The 18974-nt window shown below is 43.4% G+C and overlaps 1 protein-coding gene across 1 annotated transcript in view; it reads left to right on the top strand.

The window, feature by feature from the left end:
• Positions 1-910: 910 nt before the first annotated feature.
• SLC22A2 (solute carrier family 22 (organic cation transporter), member 2) overlaps positions 911-18974 on the top strand; it is a 34386-nt gene continuing 16322 nt past the window's right edge. The window contains exons 1-4 of the mRNA XM_006882772.1: positions 911-1321; positions 2970-3073; positions 13845-13999; positions 17419-17587. Coding sequence (XP_006882834.1) covers positions 911-1321; positions 2970-3073; positions 13845-13999; positions 17419-17587 — 839 coding nt within the window. The remainder of the gene's footprint in view (positions 1322-2969; positions 3074-13844; positions 14000-17418; positions 17588-18974) is intronic.

Genomic DNA, 18974 nt, shown 5'->3' with positions numbered 1-18974 from the left:
AGATGGATTGAAATGGTGACAGCAAAATGGGTTTAAGGAGGATGGTACAGGACTCAGCGCTCGCATTGTGTTGTGGAAGCCGGTGACAAGCACCTAACAACAACATCGCATGAAGGACTCCGTCTGCCGGTATAGTCAGGACACCCTTTGCTCCTGCATTTAGAGGGCACATACTATGTCCTGAAGAGACAGCCCTGGGCACAGATAAGAAATTAGGGGGTGAAAAAACCCCTCCACGGACCTCTAGAGGTAGTGGACACTCTATTCCTTCCTCCCAATAGGCTCAGGGGAAAGGCCTCCCAGGGTTGAAAGGCAAGCATGATAGATTAGATAAACATCTTCTCAAAGCAGAAGTATAAAATCCAAGGGGAGAATATCAAAGCCGGCTGCACAGCGAGGGTCCCGCGCTCACTTGCCCTTGTTTGCAGAGTCAACTTGAAGGATCAGTGGGTCAAGCTGACTCCCTCCAGAGGTCAGCTGGCCCTCAGACCCTGCTTCTCCTCTCCCCCTGCAGGTGGGCCTTCTCCACAGCACCCACAACAGGGTGACCAGGGGTGCGACCAGAGGTGTTCCCTGCTGGCCTAGAGGAAGATTAGCAGGCCTGAGAGAAGAGGAGGCACTCGGATTACAGAGAAAGGGGTGTTTGTTGTGCCAGTGTGAGGGGGTGACAGCTAGCACCCCACAGAGCCCTGGGCTGGCCTGGGCATCTGAGCGCACAGAGCACGCCCACAGCCAGTACGGTGCAGAGCTGCCAGCCAGGAGAGGCTGCCCCGTGCTGCTTTCCAGTGGAGTTTACCTCGTCCACCCTTTGACTCCTGCTCAGGAAGTGTCCTGGGCTCGCAGGCCGCTGTCAGCAGCACTCAGAGGCGTCAGGACAGAAGGTACAGGGCTTGTCCCTCCTGGAGCAAGAATGCCCACAGTGGACGACATTCTAGAGCACATCGGGGAGTTCCACTTTTTCCAGAAACAAATCTTTTTCTTCTTGTCCCTGTTCTCGGCCTCCTTCGCCCCCATCTACGTGGGCATCGTCTTCCTGGGCTTCACCCCCGACCACCACTGCCGGAGCCCCGGGGTGGCCGAGCTCAGCAGGCGGTGTGGCTGGACCCGCGACCAGGAGCTGAACTACACGCTGCCCGGGCTGGGGGCCGAGGGCGACGCCTTCACCCGCCAGTGCCGCATGTTCCAGGTGGACTGGAACCAGAGCGCCCTGGGCTGCGTGGACCCGCTGGCCGACCTGGCCGCCAACAGGAGCCACCTGCCGCTGGGCCCATGTGAGCATGGCTGGGTGTACGACACACCCGGCTCCTCCATCGTCACCGAGGTGAGTGAGGCCGTCAGAACCAGGACATGGAGGGGACAGCAGATGACCAAGCCAGGCTTAAGAAAGGCACAGGGACCCCCATTCTCAGGCCTGTCCCTTGTTCAACAGGCTCTTTTTATTCTGTGTATGTGAAAAAAAAATCTATTTCCTTTTGTGTCTACTTTGTTGTTCGGTTCTGTTTAGTTAGACCTGACCCACAGCTGGCCTCCACCAGGTTTGCAGGGGCTGTTAATCACACAGGGGGGTGAGGAGGGAGCCTACCCATCTGCCTCCGGAGCAGCTGCTGGTGGATTTGAATCATGTTCCTTTGAGCTGGAAGCACAATTCCTTATCACTAAGCCCCCGAAACTCCCTACACGAATTCTGATCATAATGACCCCAATCTCTGCATGCCTCTACAGTAAAGCACTGCGCATGCTGTAAGGAGGGGCCATTTCTTGAAGAGGGACATAGTGCTTGGAAAGAGAGGACAACTCGCAGTGAGATGGAGTGACACAGTGACCATGGCATTGGGCTCGAGGACGTCAGAAATTGTGAGGATGGCACAAGAAAGGAGACTTTAGACCCGGTTGTTCATAAGGTTGCTATGAACAAACAAAGAAAATAAGGTCACTATGAGTCACACTCGACTCAACATCTAACCACTATAGTAAGAAAGAACAAAAGCTGTCAAAAGTCCTGAAAGGAACTCTAGCTGACCCCTCAAACCAAGCTCACAGCCACTAGGTCACCTCTCTGATTCAGGGCTTCCCTCCATCAGTTCCCAAGAGTGTGAATACTATTAATATTGCAATGTGACTGGAAGTTTACAAAGCACATTCATTTTCCACCCAACTGGTCAGACACATTCTGTTTTCTACCTATCATCACACTAGCTACACTTTGCCCACTTCCTCCTGAAGTATTTCTTTCCCGTAAGCCTTCTATCCTACCCCTGTCAGCCTTCAAGGCTTTAGGATGGGAGGGACCTGTCTCCAGAGGAGCAGGGGGTGGGCTCAGATTGCCAACTTTTCACAGTAGCACACCATGCCATGCACTGAGCCACCAAGACCCCTTGAAAATTATGCCAGAAAAGGGAATACTCTCAACTTTCTTCTTTATGGAACCTCTTCTTTTTCCCTGCATTTTCCCATCACACTAGTGAACCCCCAGATGCTTACAGAATTCGCCCCAAGGGGGTTTTACTGGGATGGAAGCAGCTTTCCCCGGGGCTCATTCTCCTGTTTCTTGATCGCCAAGCAGCCATAGCAATCCGCTTGGGATATAAGATTCTCCTACAGTACAATTTTTATTAAAAACCCACCCAACGTTTCTATTTCGCTGTGAATTGTCATTTTAAATATTGAAGGAGCAAAAATAGGAAGCTCGCTTTTACTCAAGATAAAACAAAGTGGGGAAATCAATGATTCTGAAAGCAGTGAGGAAGCCAGTTGCCTGGTTTGCTTTAGCACAACTGTGTGGATAATGGGAGGATCTTCTGCAGGACCAGATGTTTCTGGAAAGGAGCCTACTTTTTGCATCCAATCTTATGTATACATAAGAATCACTGGGGGTTCTTGTTAAAATGTGGGTTCTGACTGAGTATGTGGTTTGCAGGAATCTAATGAGATGTTTTCTTTCTTTTTCAACTTGGAACGCACCTCGACAGTTTAACCTCGTGTGCGCCAACTCCTGGATGCTGGATCTGTTTCAGTCGGCAGTGAACGTGGGATTTTTTGTCGGGTCTGTAGGGATTGGCTACATAGCAGACAGGTAGGTGTGCACAGAGGTGGTGGAAATGGAGCAGTCTTACAGACTGGTGAGAACTTACCCCAAGTGGAGGGCAGTCTTCCCCGATGTTCACAGACCAAGGTGGCCTGCCCTTGATGTTGGCGGTCCTTACAATCTTCTGTCTCTCCTCCTACACCAAACATCAGCTTCGTGCAAAGCAGAAGTCAGTGCTAGCCGTCCCACCCAGTCCTTCTGATGGCCGGGACGCGTATGTCCAGTGCTGCTGTCATTGTTCCAGCAGTCATGGATGTCAATCCCAGTAGGCAGAGACTTTTCCTGTGGGCTATCTGGAAGTTTTGAGTAAAGAGAGGAGGTAAGGGATGATTTCCTCCCTTTGGTCTCACTGCCTTGCACCTGGTCCTGAGCCTCAGAGGCTCTCTGCTCTGTCCAACCTTCCTGGAGCCTCTAGCACCAAGCCCATCACCACGTCGCTTTTCTCTCTCGCCCTGTGGTGGAAAGAGTGGTGGTGGTGAAGTATATGTATCTAAATTCTGCAATAACTGATAAATAAGCTTTACACTTATAACTCTACCACCAATGACATCCCTGTTATAGATAAACTCAAACTTAGAAGTAAATATTAAATATAAATATGGTCTTTTCGCTAGTTATATTATGCTCTCAGATGGGAGGCAGTGGTCTTCTGTGTCCTTTTCGGGCATATCTCTATTTCTACAAGGGACCAGTCCTGGGCAGAAGAACAGAATTAGACCAAACCTTTAGACACTGAACCAATTTGAACTCATAGGGACCCTGTTGTTGCTGTTATATGTGGTCATATAACATATGCGTGTGACTCGTAACTACCCTCTGAACAACAGATCTGAGCCCTGTCCTGTCCTCAGCATCCCTGACACACCCAAGTCCATTGCTGCAGTCACTGTGTCAGTCCACCTGGTTGAGGATATTCCTTTCTTTCGCCGACCCTCCACCTTCCCAAGTATGATGACTGTCCAAGGAAAAGCCTCTCCCAGCAACAAGTCCAGAGTAGGTGAGATGGAGCTTTATCATCTTGCCTCCACTGAGCACTCTTGGCTGTACTTTCTCCAAGACATCTCTGTTGGTTCTTTTGGCCGTCCATGGGATACTCAGCACTCTTCTCCAACTCCACAGCCCAAAGGCATCAGTTCTTCGGTCATCCTTGATTAACTGTCCAGCTCTCAAATGCACAGCAAGTGACTGAAAAGAGACCCTGAACAGTGACGCTGCAGGAGAGCTTAGACCTGCCCACAAGGTTTCTCAGGCTATCAATCTAACGGAAGCTGACTGCTGCACATTCTCTCACACAGCAGCTGGGGGTTCACGACATTGACCTTCTGGTTAGCAGCCATGCTGTTTGGCCTCTGTGCCACCAAACCTACTAGAAAGAGGGGGGAAGGACATAGCTGGGGGACACACTCGTCATCCCACATTCCTCCCTGTTAGGATTGCTCTGGAAGTTTCTTATGGGTGACTTGTGAAGCAGAGAAAGGCTGTTCTCTTTCAGTTCTTTTACCCTAAAATTGAGGTCATCTTGTCTGGGATGTCCCAGGAGGGGAGAGAGACACATTAACAAGGAGCAGGCCAGAGTCCAGGCGTTGCACACTGGCTCCCAGCGGCTTCTTATGCCCTCCTTCCCTGTAAGGTGAGAGACTGATGCTCAGCTGGCCGAAGAGGAAGTCGACCGACCGGGGCGGGGAGCCTCAGACCACAAGTAACCGAGTTAATTATTCCCATCCCACTCAAAGAGTAGGAGACCTATTAAACCCTCTACAGACAGCGCATTCCAGAGTCACAATCCGTGTCAATTATCCACCTCCTTCAATGACCTCATTCTTTTGTCCATGTTGTTGAAATCTCTGTCAAGTGATTACTCATGGTGTATCCCCCAAGAGGCTCTGCACACACCTACAGTTCTTTCTCCTAAACTGTCTAAGGCCTGGAGGAGGGTCTCCTTTCATCTGTTTGCGTATAAGAGAATGAAAGTGAAGCTAAAACATAGCCATCACAGCTTAAAAAAAAATAGAACCTCCGTCAAAATTTATCTTCTATCTAATGCTTTCTTCTAAACAATTGTCAGACTTTATACACAGGGGCAAGAATCTCGGGGCACTCTGTTTTATGTTATAAATCAATCCAAGACTAAATAAAATAGATTCTTTTATCTGAAGACTATTTTGAATAACCTTAACAGCTAGCTAGTTGTTGTTTGTTGTTGTTGTTGTTGTTGTTGTGTGCTATCAAGGCAGAACCAATTCATAGCTGATCTTGCTGTGCGTTTTCAGAGGCTCTAAATCGCTTAAGAAGAGACTGCCTTTCTCCTCCAGCCGCTTGCCATTGCATTGGCAGCACAACTCCTTCCCTTTAAGCCACCGGAGCTCCCTAACAGCTAGGTAAGGTGTCTCAGATTACAACTTTGAGGAAAAAGCAATAAAGGAGAGTGCTGCATCTTGCACAAAGTCAACTTCTGAGAGTCAGCTTTGCAAAAGGACGAAGAAAAGCGAGAAGGACAGGAAGACGGAGGGAGGGAAGGAGAGGAGGGGATGAGAGGAAAGAAAGAGAGGGTCATGTGTTAAAGAATTTGAAAATAAAGTACTTTGTAAAACTTTTACTTATTCATCATCTACCAGGGAACTGTTTAGAAGTCTACGGAGCAGACTTCCCCAAATCAGGAAGGGGTAGAACAAAAGAACTAATGAACATGAGAATTCTAGGAAAGAAGTAGGCCAAGTGTGGCATTTGCATTGTACGTATAATAATTAATGTTATAAAGCAAAATGTGCATGAATAGTTGAATGGAAAACCCCTTTGCCTTATGAACTTTCACTCAGATCTCAATTTAAGGAGAGAAAAAAAGGAATGGTTTAGGCGTCATCTGACACAAAAGTAATCCCTCGCCAATACCAGGTTTTTACTCTAATGTTCAGTAATGATGAGGGGAGGAGTCCTTGTAAATGTCAATGCTCGGTTCTTTGAGGTAAAATGTCCTGGTCTGTAGTGTTTGTTGGTCTGTGGTATAGTCAGGGAGGTCACTAAACATAAAGTTGGCTAGAGATGTTAACTTGACTAGCATTTTCACCATCTAGTGACAACAGACTTGAAGGCTTGCTACAGAAGATCAAAAACTACAACCTTCAATGGATTACACCTCAGTGTCAAGAAAACAAAAATTCTCTCCACAGAGCCTAGAGTCAACATCATGATAGATGAAGAAAAGATGAAAACTGTCAATTACTTCATCTTACTTGATTCCACAATCAATACACTTGGTAGCATCATTCAGGAGATTAGGAAAGTCTATAGTCAAGGAGACTCCAAGTTTTTGAGGAGCAATGATGTTAGTTTGAAGACTAAGATGCACCTGATTCAGGACATGTTCTTTTCAATTACTTGCTATGCTGCTGAGAGCTGGACAAACGAAGAGTTGATGCTTTTGAACTTGAATATTGGAGAAGAGTCCTATATATCCCATGGACTGTTAGAAGAATAAACAGACATGTCTTAGAGAAGGTGCAGCCAGAGTGCTACTTGAATGCAAAGATGATAAAACTTTGTCTCATCTACTTTGGGCATGTTGTTAGGAGAGGCTATTCCTTGGAGAAAGACATCATACTTGGAAAGGTAGAGGGGCGACAAAGGAGAGGAAGACCCTTAACGAGATTGATTGACCCAGGGGCTGTAGCAATAGGCTCAAGAGTATCAGAGATGATGAGGAGAGCACAGGACAGAATGAGGTTCAGATCTGTTGTTCATAGGGTCACTATGAGTCATCCTTGGCTCAACAGCACCTAGCAACAACAGACAACAGATAAATAGGCAAATGAGGAGAAATAACTTAGCACTGAAGAGCAATGATGTCAGTCTGGAGACTAAGGTGTGCCTGTCCCAGGCCATGGTCTTCTCAATTACTTGCTATGCTTCAGAGAGCTGGATAATGACTAAGGATGATAGGAGAAGAATCAATGCCTTTGAATTGTCCTGGAGAAAAGTCTTGAACATACCATGGACTGCTAAGAGAACAAATAGGTGTGTCCTGGAGATATTGAAATCACACTGCTCATTGGAGGCAAAGATTTCAAAGCTCCGCCTCACATACTTTGGACATATTGCCAGGAGGGACCAGTCCTTGGAGAATAACATCATGCTTGAAAGGGTGGAATGACAGTAAAGGAGACAAAGACCCTAGATGAGATGGGTTGACTCAGTAACTGGGATAATCGGGGTAGGTATGTTAGAGACAATGAAATTGGCTTGAGATAGGGTAGGGTTCAGAGCTATTGTACATAGGGTCACTATGAGTTGCAGGCGACTTGACAGCACATAACAACAACAATGATAAAATAATTAGGACATACTAAGTTTTGTGTATTTGCTTACCTTTTAAGCATAATTTATTTGTTGTTATCATTGAGTTGGCTCTACCTCATGAAGACCTTACATCTAACAAGATGCTCTATCATCTGGTCTGCTCCATCTTCATGACCCCTGGAATGCTGAGCCCACTGGTGTTGGCCCTTTCATAATGCTTTCCAGCCAAGAGCATTCATCTTCCAGCTCTACCTAGGACAAGACTGCATAGCAGTCTGTCCAATTTTCCTCAGCTAATCTTCACAAATAGGCTGCTCAAACTTTGATCTGGAAGTTCCACTGACACTTGGCCATAGGTAACCTTCAAAAAACCCTTCAAATGTACTGCAGTCAACTCCAAACTGTCTCACAGCTCACCCTCAAGTGGAGTAACAGCTGAACTCCCTACAGACTATGTCACAGGAGCTCCTTACCAGCTGGTATTTGAAGGATCCATGACATAGTGTCCTGCATCATAGCAACATGCAAGCTACCACCTTAAACAGATTGACGAATAGGTAGATAGGTAGTGTTACTGACTGAGTGACCGCAACCCTGAGCGTGAGCACACAGAGGTCATGAGGACTGTGCAGACCAGGACAAGGATTCCATCTGTTGTTCCGAGGGTTGAAAGGAGTCATTGTTGATTCGATGGCACGTAACAATAGCAACATCTTATGTTGTTGTTTTTGCTGTTATGTGCCATCAAGTCACCTGCGATTCATAACAACCCTGTGTACAGCAGCGCTGAAGCCTGTCCTGTCCTGAGCCAGCCTCACTGACCCTGACACACCTACCCCCATTGCCCCACTTACTTCATCAATCCATCTCATCCAGGGTCTTCATCTCCTGTGCTCCCTCCACTCTTCTGAGCATGATGTCCTTCTCCAGGGACCAGTACCTTATGGCCAAATACCCAAAGTATGTGAGATGGAGCTTCAAAATCGTAGCCTCCACGGAGAAACTTGGTTTCACCCTCTCCAACCTATTTGTTTTCTTGGTGGTTGATGGTATATTCAAGACTCTTCTCCAACACCACAACTGAAAGGCACCAGTATCTTACAGTAAAAATCTATGTTATAGTTCATGTGGAATCATAACAACCTTTCAGGTTACACGTTATTATCACACACCACCACCACCCCACTTACAAGAGTCAATTGCAGGGCTGTGAAACTCAAGTGTTTTCTAAGTGTTAACAAGCATACAAATCATCTGGGAACCTTGTTGAAGTTCTAATCCTGACTCAGTGTCTCTAGGGTAGTTCTAGTGTTTGACTATCCAACAAATATGGTAAGTGCAAGCCTGTCTGTGTTTACTTATCTGTAGTAAACAATTTCACATTTTTTCACCCCATCTGTTTCTCTCCCAACCCCTCACCACCATTCTACAGAATCAAAGCCTCTTTTCACATTTATAATTCCCGACGGGGACGTTGTTCTTCTTGTTGTTAGGTACCATCAAGTAAACAATGACTCCTAGTGGACCCTAAGAGCAACAGATCTGAACCTTGCCCTACCCCAGCACCATCCTCAGGATCTCTGTCATGTTCAAGTCCATTGTTACAGACACAGTATTAGTCCATCTCATGGAAGGTCTTCCCCTCTTTCGCTGATCCTCTACCTTTCCCAGCATGATGTCTCTCTCTAAAGATCGGTTCCTCATGAAAATATGCCCAAAGTGAGATGAACTTTCACCATCCTCACCTCTTAAGGCGCACACTGGTTGCACTTCAAAGCTGGTTTGTTGGGTCTTTTTGAAGTCCATGGTGTGTTTAATATTCTTTGCCAGCACCACAATGCAAAGGGATCACTTCTTCTTCTGCCTCATTAATTGTTTAACTTTCTGATGCACGTGAAGCAACTGAAAATACCAACACTTGGATCCTGTGTATCTGAGTCTTTAAACTGACGTCCTTGTTCTTTACAATGTTGGATAGACCTTTGACAGCAGATTTCCCTTGGTAACAACAGTCAAGAAATCAGGTCATGTTGTGGACAGAGGACTCAGTAAGCAAGCCAAGCATAGTTTAAGTTCTACAAATATCATGTGCAACTGTTTGCTCCAGGTTCATAAAGAAAAACAAGCAAAAGTATGTTTGCTTTGTTTATTGGGTGCTCCACTCCTGAGTGGACTTGAGTCCTCTGTTTCCAGAATTCATAGAAGTTAATGATGCCTCTTCCCTGACCCCAAAGCTGACATTTTAAGTACTAAGGAGTTGAAGGATTTAAGCAGCTCACAGTCTTGGCATCTACTCTTCCTCTCCTGTTTGATCTGTTTGCATTTTATTAACATATTTAAGTGGCTTTTCTGGAGGAAAGAAGTTTCTAAACCACTATCCCAGGTCAGCAGCATCTGTCCTTTGTCGTTAGGTGCTGGTTGAGTTGATCTCCTCTCACAGTGACCTGGCATATTCTAGAACACCACCTTTGCAATCATTGCTAGTTTTGAGTTCAATATTGTAGCCAACATTTCTACTAGTCACACCTTATTGCTTTTATAGCCCTGCACCATCACTTGGACCACATGGCCAGAGACTTTTCTGCTGCATGGATTTGATTTTTCTAATGGTTTTGACTTGCTTAGGTTCAAATGATGGTGAGAGGAGGTTATTATGAAGGGACTCTGCACATCATAGGAATATTGATTGAATGCTTGAAACAACTACGAAGTTGAGGAATTGCCACTTAAGTGCAGGTACATATGGTATTAGCTTATAAACTCTTTGAGACTAGAAGTTTAGATAGGAGAATACAAGAAGAAATGCTGGAAATTATTTTAAACCTGACTTTAGAAGGCTGGAATAGGGATGAAGTTATAAACTTATGATGGTGAATTATTGACTGAGGATTAAGAAATAATATGGCCAAATAAGATTTTTTAAATTTGATCTTTTGTATTAATTACAGATAAGATTGTCTGACCTTTATATTCAAAATTTAAAATATTACATTTCAAAATAATAATGAACATTTTAATGGCTTGCTTTCAAATAGATTAGTTATTATTTAGGGAATTCTGGTGGCTTCGTGGTAAAGAATTGCATTGCCAATTCAAAGGTACACAGTTCAAATCCATTAGCTGCTATGTGGGAGAAAGATGGTCAATCTCCTCCCATGTAATTTACTGCCTCAGAAAACTTGTTGGAGGTTTTCAGCAACATCAAGTTAGAACTAAGGTCAGCTGTGGGTCAGTTCCACCTCAATGTTACATAACAACACTTATTACTTGAAATGGTCAGTATATGCATACACTTCTGTTAATTCCGATTCATTTTGGCCCTAAAGGACAGGGGGAACCTCTCCCTTGTGGTTTCCAATGTTGTAAACCTTTATGGAAGCCCACTGTCAGATCTTTCTCCCATGGAACAGCTGGTAGATTCAAACTGCTGACCTTGTGGTCAGAAGCCAGAAGTTTAAGCACCATGCCACCAGGGCTGTATAAGCAATGCTTCCCAAACCAAGCCTAAACCCACTGCTGTGGGGTTGATGCCAACTCATGGCAGTCCTCCCCAGTTACCACTAAGAAACTGTTCTCCATACATTTACATCTTCTTGTATGTATATATCTGTCCTTTTGTAATTGGCTTGTTTCACTCAGAGTAATATCTTTAAGTTCTCACCAGCTAAGCAGTATTCATTTTGTTTGTCTTCATGCATGGGTGGACATTTATGTTATTTCCATCTTTTGGCTATTGTGATAGCAATTTAATGACTATTGAATGCAAATAAGTATCTGTTCAAGTCTCTGCCTTCAAGTCTTTAGGGTACACCTAGGAGTGGAATTGCTGGGTCATGTGGTAGACCTATTGCTTGTTTCTGAGGGATCACCATATTGGTTTGCACAATAGCTGTATTATTTTTCCTTTTTAACCAACAATGTATATAAAGGGCTTAATTTCTCCACGTCCTCACCAGCATTCATTTTTCCAGGTTATTTGTTTTGTCTAATGGATCTTAGGCATCCTGGTAGGGATAAATGGAATCTCATTATAGTTTTCATTTGTGTTTCTGCTTCACATTTGATTTTTCATGTGCTTGGTGTCATTTGAATGCCCACTTTAATGAAATGTCTGTTCAAAGATTTTACCTATTTTATGAGTGGGTTGTTGATCTTTTTGTTGTTGTCAAAGTTTTATGGATATTTTAGTTGTTGGGTTCTTATCAGAGATATTGTTTCCAAACCTATTCTGTAGTTGGTAGTTTGTCTTTTCCCTTTTTTTGTAAAGTCTTTTGAGGAACAAAAGTTTTTCATTTTTATGAGGTCTCATTGATTCATTTTGTCTTCTACTGTTTGTCCTTTCATTTATTAGATAAACTATTGTTAAAGCTAGACCAAACAACATTGCCCTTGCATTTTCTTGAGAATTTTATGGGTTTTGTTTAACCATTTAGGTCCTTAATACTGTGCATGCTGTGAGGCCTGAATCCTGTTGTTTTTCTTGTCCATGTCCGAATCCAGTTTTTCCTGGCACTGTTTATTGAAGAGACTCTTCTTTCCCCACCAAATGTACTTAGCACTCTCTCCAAAAATCAGTTGACCACATAAGCATGTGGGTTTGTTTCTGGGCCTTCAATTCTCTATCTTGCGTCCGTAGGTCTGTTACTACATCAGTGCAAGCAAGGCTGTTTGGGTTACTGAAACTGCGAGTTTTAAAATCAGTGAGTCTTCCTACTTGGCTTTCTCTATCACCTTTGCGCTAGGTACTCAAGGCCTCCTTCCATTCAATACAGAATTGGGGCAACTGAGAATTTTATTGAGATTATGTTGAATCTATAGACCCTTTTGAATTATATTGATTTCATAACAATAGTAAGTCTTCTAACTCATGAACAAGGAATAGCTTTCCTTTCATTAAGTCTTCTTTAATCTTTTCAGCAATGTTTTATAATTTTAATGATGTCTTTCACATTCCTGATTAAATATATTCCTAGATATTTTATTCTTTTAGATGCTATTGTAAGTAGGATAACATTCCTAATTTCTCTTTCTGCTTTCCCATTGCTCTAGAAATCCAACAGACTTTTGTTTACTGACCTTGTATTTTGCAACTTTCCTAAGTTTCTCTGCTGGTTCTGGAAGCTTTCTTGCAGATAATTTGGGATTTTCTATATGTAAGGATCTTGTCCTCTCAGAGATGATTTTACTTCTTTCCCATCTGAATACTTCTGTTTTCCTTATTGTTTTGATTTCATATTTATCCCTATCATAAAACGCTGCTCAGATGGGATTAGGACCCATTCTAATCCATACCCCTTCATTAACTTAATTGTGAGTAGCTTCCAAGAGAAAATTTACAACAAGGCCACATTCACAGGGACACGAGTTGAGATTTCAACATATCTTGTGGTGGGTACAATTCTATCTACACCACTTTCCTGCTATCCTACTCCATAAAACACCAAACTATGGGGGAGGAGGGGTGTCAAACCTACTGCCTTCAAATTATCCAGCCCCACAGTGATGCTCCATCAAATTTCTGAGGTTGCAGAATTTTACAGGGGGAGACGGAGCTTCTTTCTCTGACTTATGGTAGCTGAATGGTGGAGCTGACCCGCCAATCTTTATGTCAGCAATCCAGCATATATTACACCATCACGGTACCCTAAACACCCTGAGAATGGCAAAACGGGAAGTGATGATGATGATGTGACACCCAAGGGTTTCCATGGTAACACACACGTAACACATGTCTAGAAGCAATGTTGACAAAGTATGGGGAAGTGTACATTATATTTGTTCTAATGCAAAAACTCTCTTGGATGGTAGTTGGTTAATGCCATTGTCAAGGACCCAACTCCTGAGATGATTCAAGGTCCAGACAGGTCCTGAGGGCATTCAGCAGTGGGTGGCCTGTAAGCATCATCCTGCTTCCTGAATCTCCTCCCCAGTGTGGGACTGAGACATTGCTTTGGCCCCGGGGTAAATGTGGCTCATTGCGCTTACACTTTATGTGGAAAGCACTGATGAAAAGGCCTGCACCGAGTGCCCTTTTGGGTTCTCTTTGGGAGTTTCCATCCACTTTCTCTGGTTTCGTCATTCAGAATTAGCTTTTGCTTTCCTTGAGACGTGGCCAGAAGTTCCTTAGATGGTAGGATATGGAGACTTCACCTTACATACTTTGGACATGTTATGAGGCTAGTCCAGTCCCTGGAAAGGGACAAGATGTGTGGTAACATAGAGGATTGGTGGAAAAGAGGAAGGCCTCCACCATACAGATTGACACAGCGGTTGTAACCATCGTCTCAAGCATGGCAACTGTCATGGGGATGGCGCAGGACCAGCTGGGGTTTTGTTCTGTTGTTCGCAGGGTATCTAAGAGGCAGATCTAACTCGATGATACCTACCAACAACGATTTCCATGAATTTTCCACAACCTTCATGAATCCAATTCTACCGTGTATTTCTGGTGGCTTTCTACCTGCAGGTTTGGCCGGAAGCTCTGCCTCTTAATTACAATCCTCATCAACGCCACAGCTGGAGTTCTCATGGCCATCTCGCCCACCTACACCTGGATGCTCACCTTCCGCCTGATCCAAGGGCTAGTCAGCAAGGCAGGCTGGCTCGTCAGCTACATCCTGAGTGAGTGTGCTTGTGTTCACAGCTGTGGGCACACAGGGCCTCACCTGCCAAAATGCAGCCAAACAAAGGACTGCTTCAAGAGGCTGGCAAGGGCTTTTTCTGTATCAAAATAATTTCTAGACTATTTTTCATCAACCTATTCTGAATCCCTCCTATTAAGAAATTAAAACAATGAAGGCAAAGAAGGGTAAACACCATGCTACCCAGATTCTTATATAACTCTCTTAGAACTTCTTTTTCTGCACCCTGGAGTATAGATACACAGAGAGAAAATCTACTCAAGCAGGCCTATTCATCAAGAAGATTCAGTGATGAGAGCTAGGATAGATTTATAAAGAGCTTCTAGTCTAGTAGGCTACAATTATCCTCAACATATATGCAAGGCAACCAAAAATACCAGGACTGTAGTCAATCTGCTCAGGAAGGCATTTGTTGGACCTGAAATATCAGAATCCTAACAGCTTAGTATCATTTAGAGCCATGCTGATAAATTGCCATCGTCACTGTGGGTTGTGCAGCTGGAATATGTGCTAGCGCAAGTATGGTGACCCTCTGTCTCACATACTTATCAGGTGGTATAATGACTTCATTCTCGGAAGGGTAAAGTGTTAATAACAACAAAAACAAGACCTTCACTGGGGGACTGACACAATGAGCTCAGAAGGGTACAACAGGCGTATGTACAGAAAAGGTGAAGATAGTGCAGGATTCTACTCTGTTGTGTATAGCTGCTATGAGTCACAGCTAACTCAGTGGCACCTGACAACAACATTTGTTGCTGTTATTTTGAAGATATCTCCAACTCATTGGCACTCATTTGCAACAGAATGAAGCATTACTCGACCCTGCTGCATCTTCACAGTCATTAGTGCATTGTTAGGAATTGGGCTTTTTAGGCTGGGTTCTCTAAAGCAGCAAAACCACCGAAACAAAGAGAAAGGCAGAGAGTAAAAGAGAGGAGAAAGAAAGAGAAAGGCTGTCAAGTCCCAGGTTTGTAGGAAAGACCTCAAGAGAAAGGCATATAGAGATGCTGAGTCCAAGTTATCAGCAGACAGGCAAGGTCTCAGGCTGCTGGCTTTGGAGGCTGCCAGCTTCAAAGGCTGACACGGCCAAAGTATTGGGAAACAAGGCCACAAATGATGGCTTTGGAGGTGGCTAGCTTATGGCCAACATGCCCAAATGTCAACAGTGACAAACAGAGTCACAGATGGCTGACTTGGTTATCGGCAAGTACAGCCAGCTACTGTTTCACCTCTGGAGATCACATACAGGTATCCAGATGTCCACACCAGAGTCCAAACACACATACTATGCAGATCGCACACCTGAGGAGACTGTTAATTCCCTCTTCACATATCTGCTTCTAATCCCGCTTCATTAACATCATAGAAGTTAGACTATACAATATATAGAAGAGCTCTTTTGAGGACCATGGCCAGATTGATACATATAATTAACTGTCACAGCCTTCTTATTGCATTCCCCTCAACTACATCCAAATAGCACTTATAAAACAGGAAAGACACAATAGAAAAACAGACATAAAGCTCTCTTACACAGGAAAGAATCAGAATATATGTGTATACAATTTTACCTGGCCAAGTTAAATTGGGGATTTATGTGAAATGAAGATGTATCTTAATACAATCCATGTAATAGTTGTTGTTACTGTTATGTGCTGTAGAGTCAGAACTACTTATACCTGACTTACTCCAGTGGTTTTTCAGAAAAAGATGGGAGGAGATTGTCCACCTTTCCCCCTAACGTAGCCAGTAGCTGTAAATCTCTCATATCTCTCATCACTGAATCTTGCCTGCTATGGTAGGTAGCCAGTAAGAATTGGTTCAGTGAAGAAATTAATGGTTTTGTGAACACATAAAGTGAGCTCTTGTGGTGCAAACTGTAGGGACTGCTCTACTAACCCAAAGGTGGTGATGCCCAAGTAGACTGAATATATCAGCTGCTCCTTGGGAGAAAGATGGGTAATGTCCTCCTGAGCAAAAACCCACCGGAAATTCAATGATGAGTGAACTCCAACTTGACATCAAAGAGTTTGAGTTTGAGAGAGTGTATAAAGGAGGCTTGGTGGTGTGGTGGCTAAAATTCTCGTCTGCAATTTGAATCCACCAGCCACTGTATAGGAGAATGATGGGCAGCCGTAGGAAACTTAGAAGGCATTTCTATTCTGTCCTGTAGGGTTTCTATGGGTCAGAATTGAGTCATCAGCATGGGTGGGTGGTATAGAACACAGGATGCATAGAATTTGAATGTGAAAATTTTGCTTCCTTTCATTAATTTCTTTTCTAATCCCTCTCGAGTCTCTTTGATGGTCATCTTGCCCCACTCTCCTCACCTCCCTTGAACCCCAGCCATGACCCAAATCACTCTGAAGATATTTCTATTTATTGAACACTTAGATAATTTTGTTTCATTTCATTTGAAAATACTTTAGGATAATTCACAGTCATTTATAGACATATTTATAGGGTATATTTCTATTTGGCTTATAAACAGTTGAAGTCTTCAGCAAGTTTGCCAAACATGTAAGCCAAAAATTCTGTGGTTTCTAGAATATATGAACTTTTTATCTGAGTATGTTTTTGTTATCAAAATGACTATCCCCTAATTCCATGTACCCTGGCCCTCATTTGTCTGTCTTGGTATAGTCATGGGATGGGATAAAGCTTGTTATTATACCCTGTGCAGTGAAGTGCTGCTAAATTGCTCTTGGAAAATAGAAAAGCCTTGATTTATGTGTCTTCCAATTTCCCTGGTGTAAATACTCCCACCACACTTGCTTTCAAGACATCAATGGATTTAACAACCAGCTTGTAAAATTCCTGAAAATTTAAAAATCATTTGTTACAAACCACAACTAGCTGGCTCAAGCACATGGCTAGGTTTCTAGGTTTCCGGACCATTTAAGTGAATTAACAGAATTGCAAGGAAAATGTTTAAACCAATGTAAGATGACAAGTTATATTCAGGGGTTTGTTTTCATAGACATCATCTATAATCTGAATTCAAGTTTTGATTCATTTATTCAGGTTTCGGATTACCACTGCCTTATTCTTCAAGATCAAAAGTCTTTGTGTTTCTTTGAAATGCAACTGAATTTGCCCTTAAATTATCCTATAATTCAGACATTTTTGCTGTCTTGGCAAGCCTTTTCTCCTACTTAAAAGGAGGTCTGTAAGCTTTCACATGAAATAATACAATAGAAAGTTAATGCAAGAGCAATAACTAAAACAGAATTCAAATAGGACTCAACTAAGAATAGTTAAAAATGTCCAAAGAGCTATATTAAAAGTTCTGTAGTTTAGAGTCTCTCCTTAAGGTCAGTGTCCTGGTTTTGCCATCCCTGACCAGCCAGCAGACTGTCTTAATGACTCGCTTTTACCCTTGACTTGCCTCTGCAGTTACAGAATTTGTCGGGCTGAGCTACCGGAGAACAGTGGGCATTTTATACCAAGTTACCTTCACTATTGGACTCCTGCTGCTCACTGGGGTGGCGTATGCACTTCCTCAGTGGAGGTGGCTGCAGTTCACAGTTTCTCTGCCCAACTTCTGCTTCTTGCTCTATTACTGGTAAGTTCCCTTGAACAAAAAGGAGACTCGGGAATGTTCTAATTGGCTACAAAGACCATCTTCCCTAGTGTATGTCAGCCATCCAGGTTCTAAGATTTCCTTCACTCAGTTTCCCTCTCTGGAAACCAAAATGTTTTTTCACATTGGGCTTAAATTTCTTATGGCCTGGATCTTTCCTTTTTATTTTATTGGTTTTGTATTCAAATTAGCTTCTAGCAGCTGTGATACAGTTCAGATTGCAAATACCTTGAAGATATGGATGATAGTCCCGTGGCTATTTTACCCCTCCTTCGAGGAATTTCAGAGTAGAGAAAGCAGAGCATGGTCCACATGTCACCACCTCCCTATACCCGTTGTCAAGGCAGGCATCCCCAATCAATCACTGCAAACTTTATCCCAGATAAGGCCAATGTAGTGCTCCCAACAGACAAGACCAATTCATCAGCATAACCACAGCTAGGGAAATATTTTTTCTTTGCTGACCAAGGGAAACACGTGGAAGATAGCAATCATTATTACAAACCTCTAATATGAGGTTATTGGAACTGTGCAAAGGAGAGTTAAATGAATAACCTCTTTCATAAACATAAACACAAAGCTGGTTCCTATGAAGTAGAGTTTAAAGATGTCTTAAATATTAAGCTTCTGCAAACTGCTGCACCCACTCATCATCGCTGGTACCAATTACTACTCTAGCCCTCAAAACTCAGACTCCTATCTTTTGGTTTTCTGTAACATCTCACAGAACTCTTGGGCCATATTTGCCATTATGAACTGGGTTACAAATCAGGACCAAGGTCAACACAGAAGTAACATAAACAATTCAGGATACAGTCTTCAATCAGGAGGCCTTCTTATCTTATCTAGTTTTGAGGATTTCTTTATTCTTGATGTTACAATAGAACCATATTGAAGGCTGCAGTCTTTAATCTTCTTCAGTAAATACTTCAAGTCCTTTTCACTTTCAACAAGCAAAGTTGTGTCATCTGCACATCAAAGGCTGTCAACAAGTCTTTCAATTCCAATGCCACACTCTTCTTCGTACATTCCAACTTATTTTCTCTGCATGCAGATCCAATAGGTGTAATGAAAGGATACAACACAACACACCTCTTTCCTGATTTTAAACCATGTACCATGGACTGCTAAGAAAATGAACAGATTCATCCTGGAGAGGGTTAAACCAGGCTGCTCCTTGGAGGCAAGGATTCTGAGGCTTCGTCTGACATACTTTGGACATGTTGCAAGGAGGGACCAGTCTTTGGAGAGGGACATCATGCTTGGGAGGGTGGAGGGACAGCACAGGAGGGGAAGGCCCTCTATGAGGTGGATTGATTCAGTGACTGGGGTAATAGGGATGGGAATGTCAGAGACAGTGCGATTGGCA

The sequence above is a fragment of the Elephantulus edwardii genome, unplaced genomic scaffold, assembly GCF_000299155.1.
Source record: "Elephantulus edwardii isolate Elephantulus edwardi_28Jun2011 unplaced genomic scaffold, EleEdw1.0 scaffold00024, whole genome shotgun sequence".
Lineage (NCBI taxonomy): Eukaryota > Metazoa > Chordata > Mammalia > Macroscelidea > Macroscelididae > Elephantulus > Elephantulus edwardii.
Note: the sequence above shows the minus strand (reverse complement) of the source record. Positions and strands in the feature narration are given on the sequence as shown.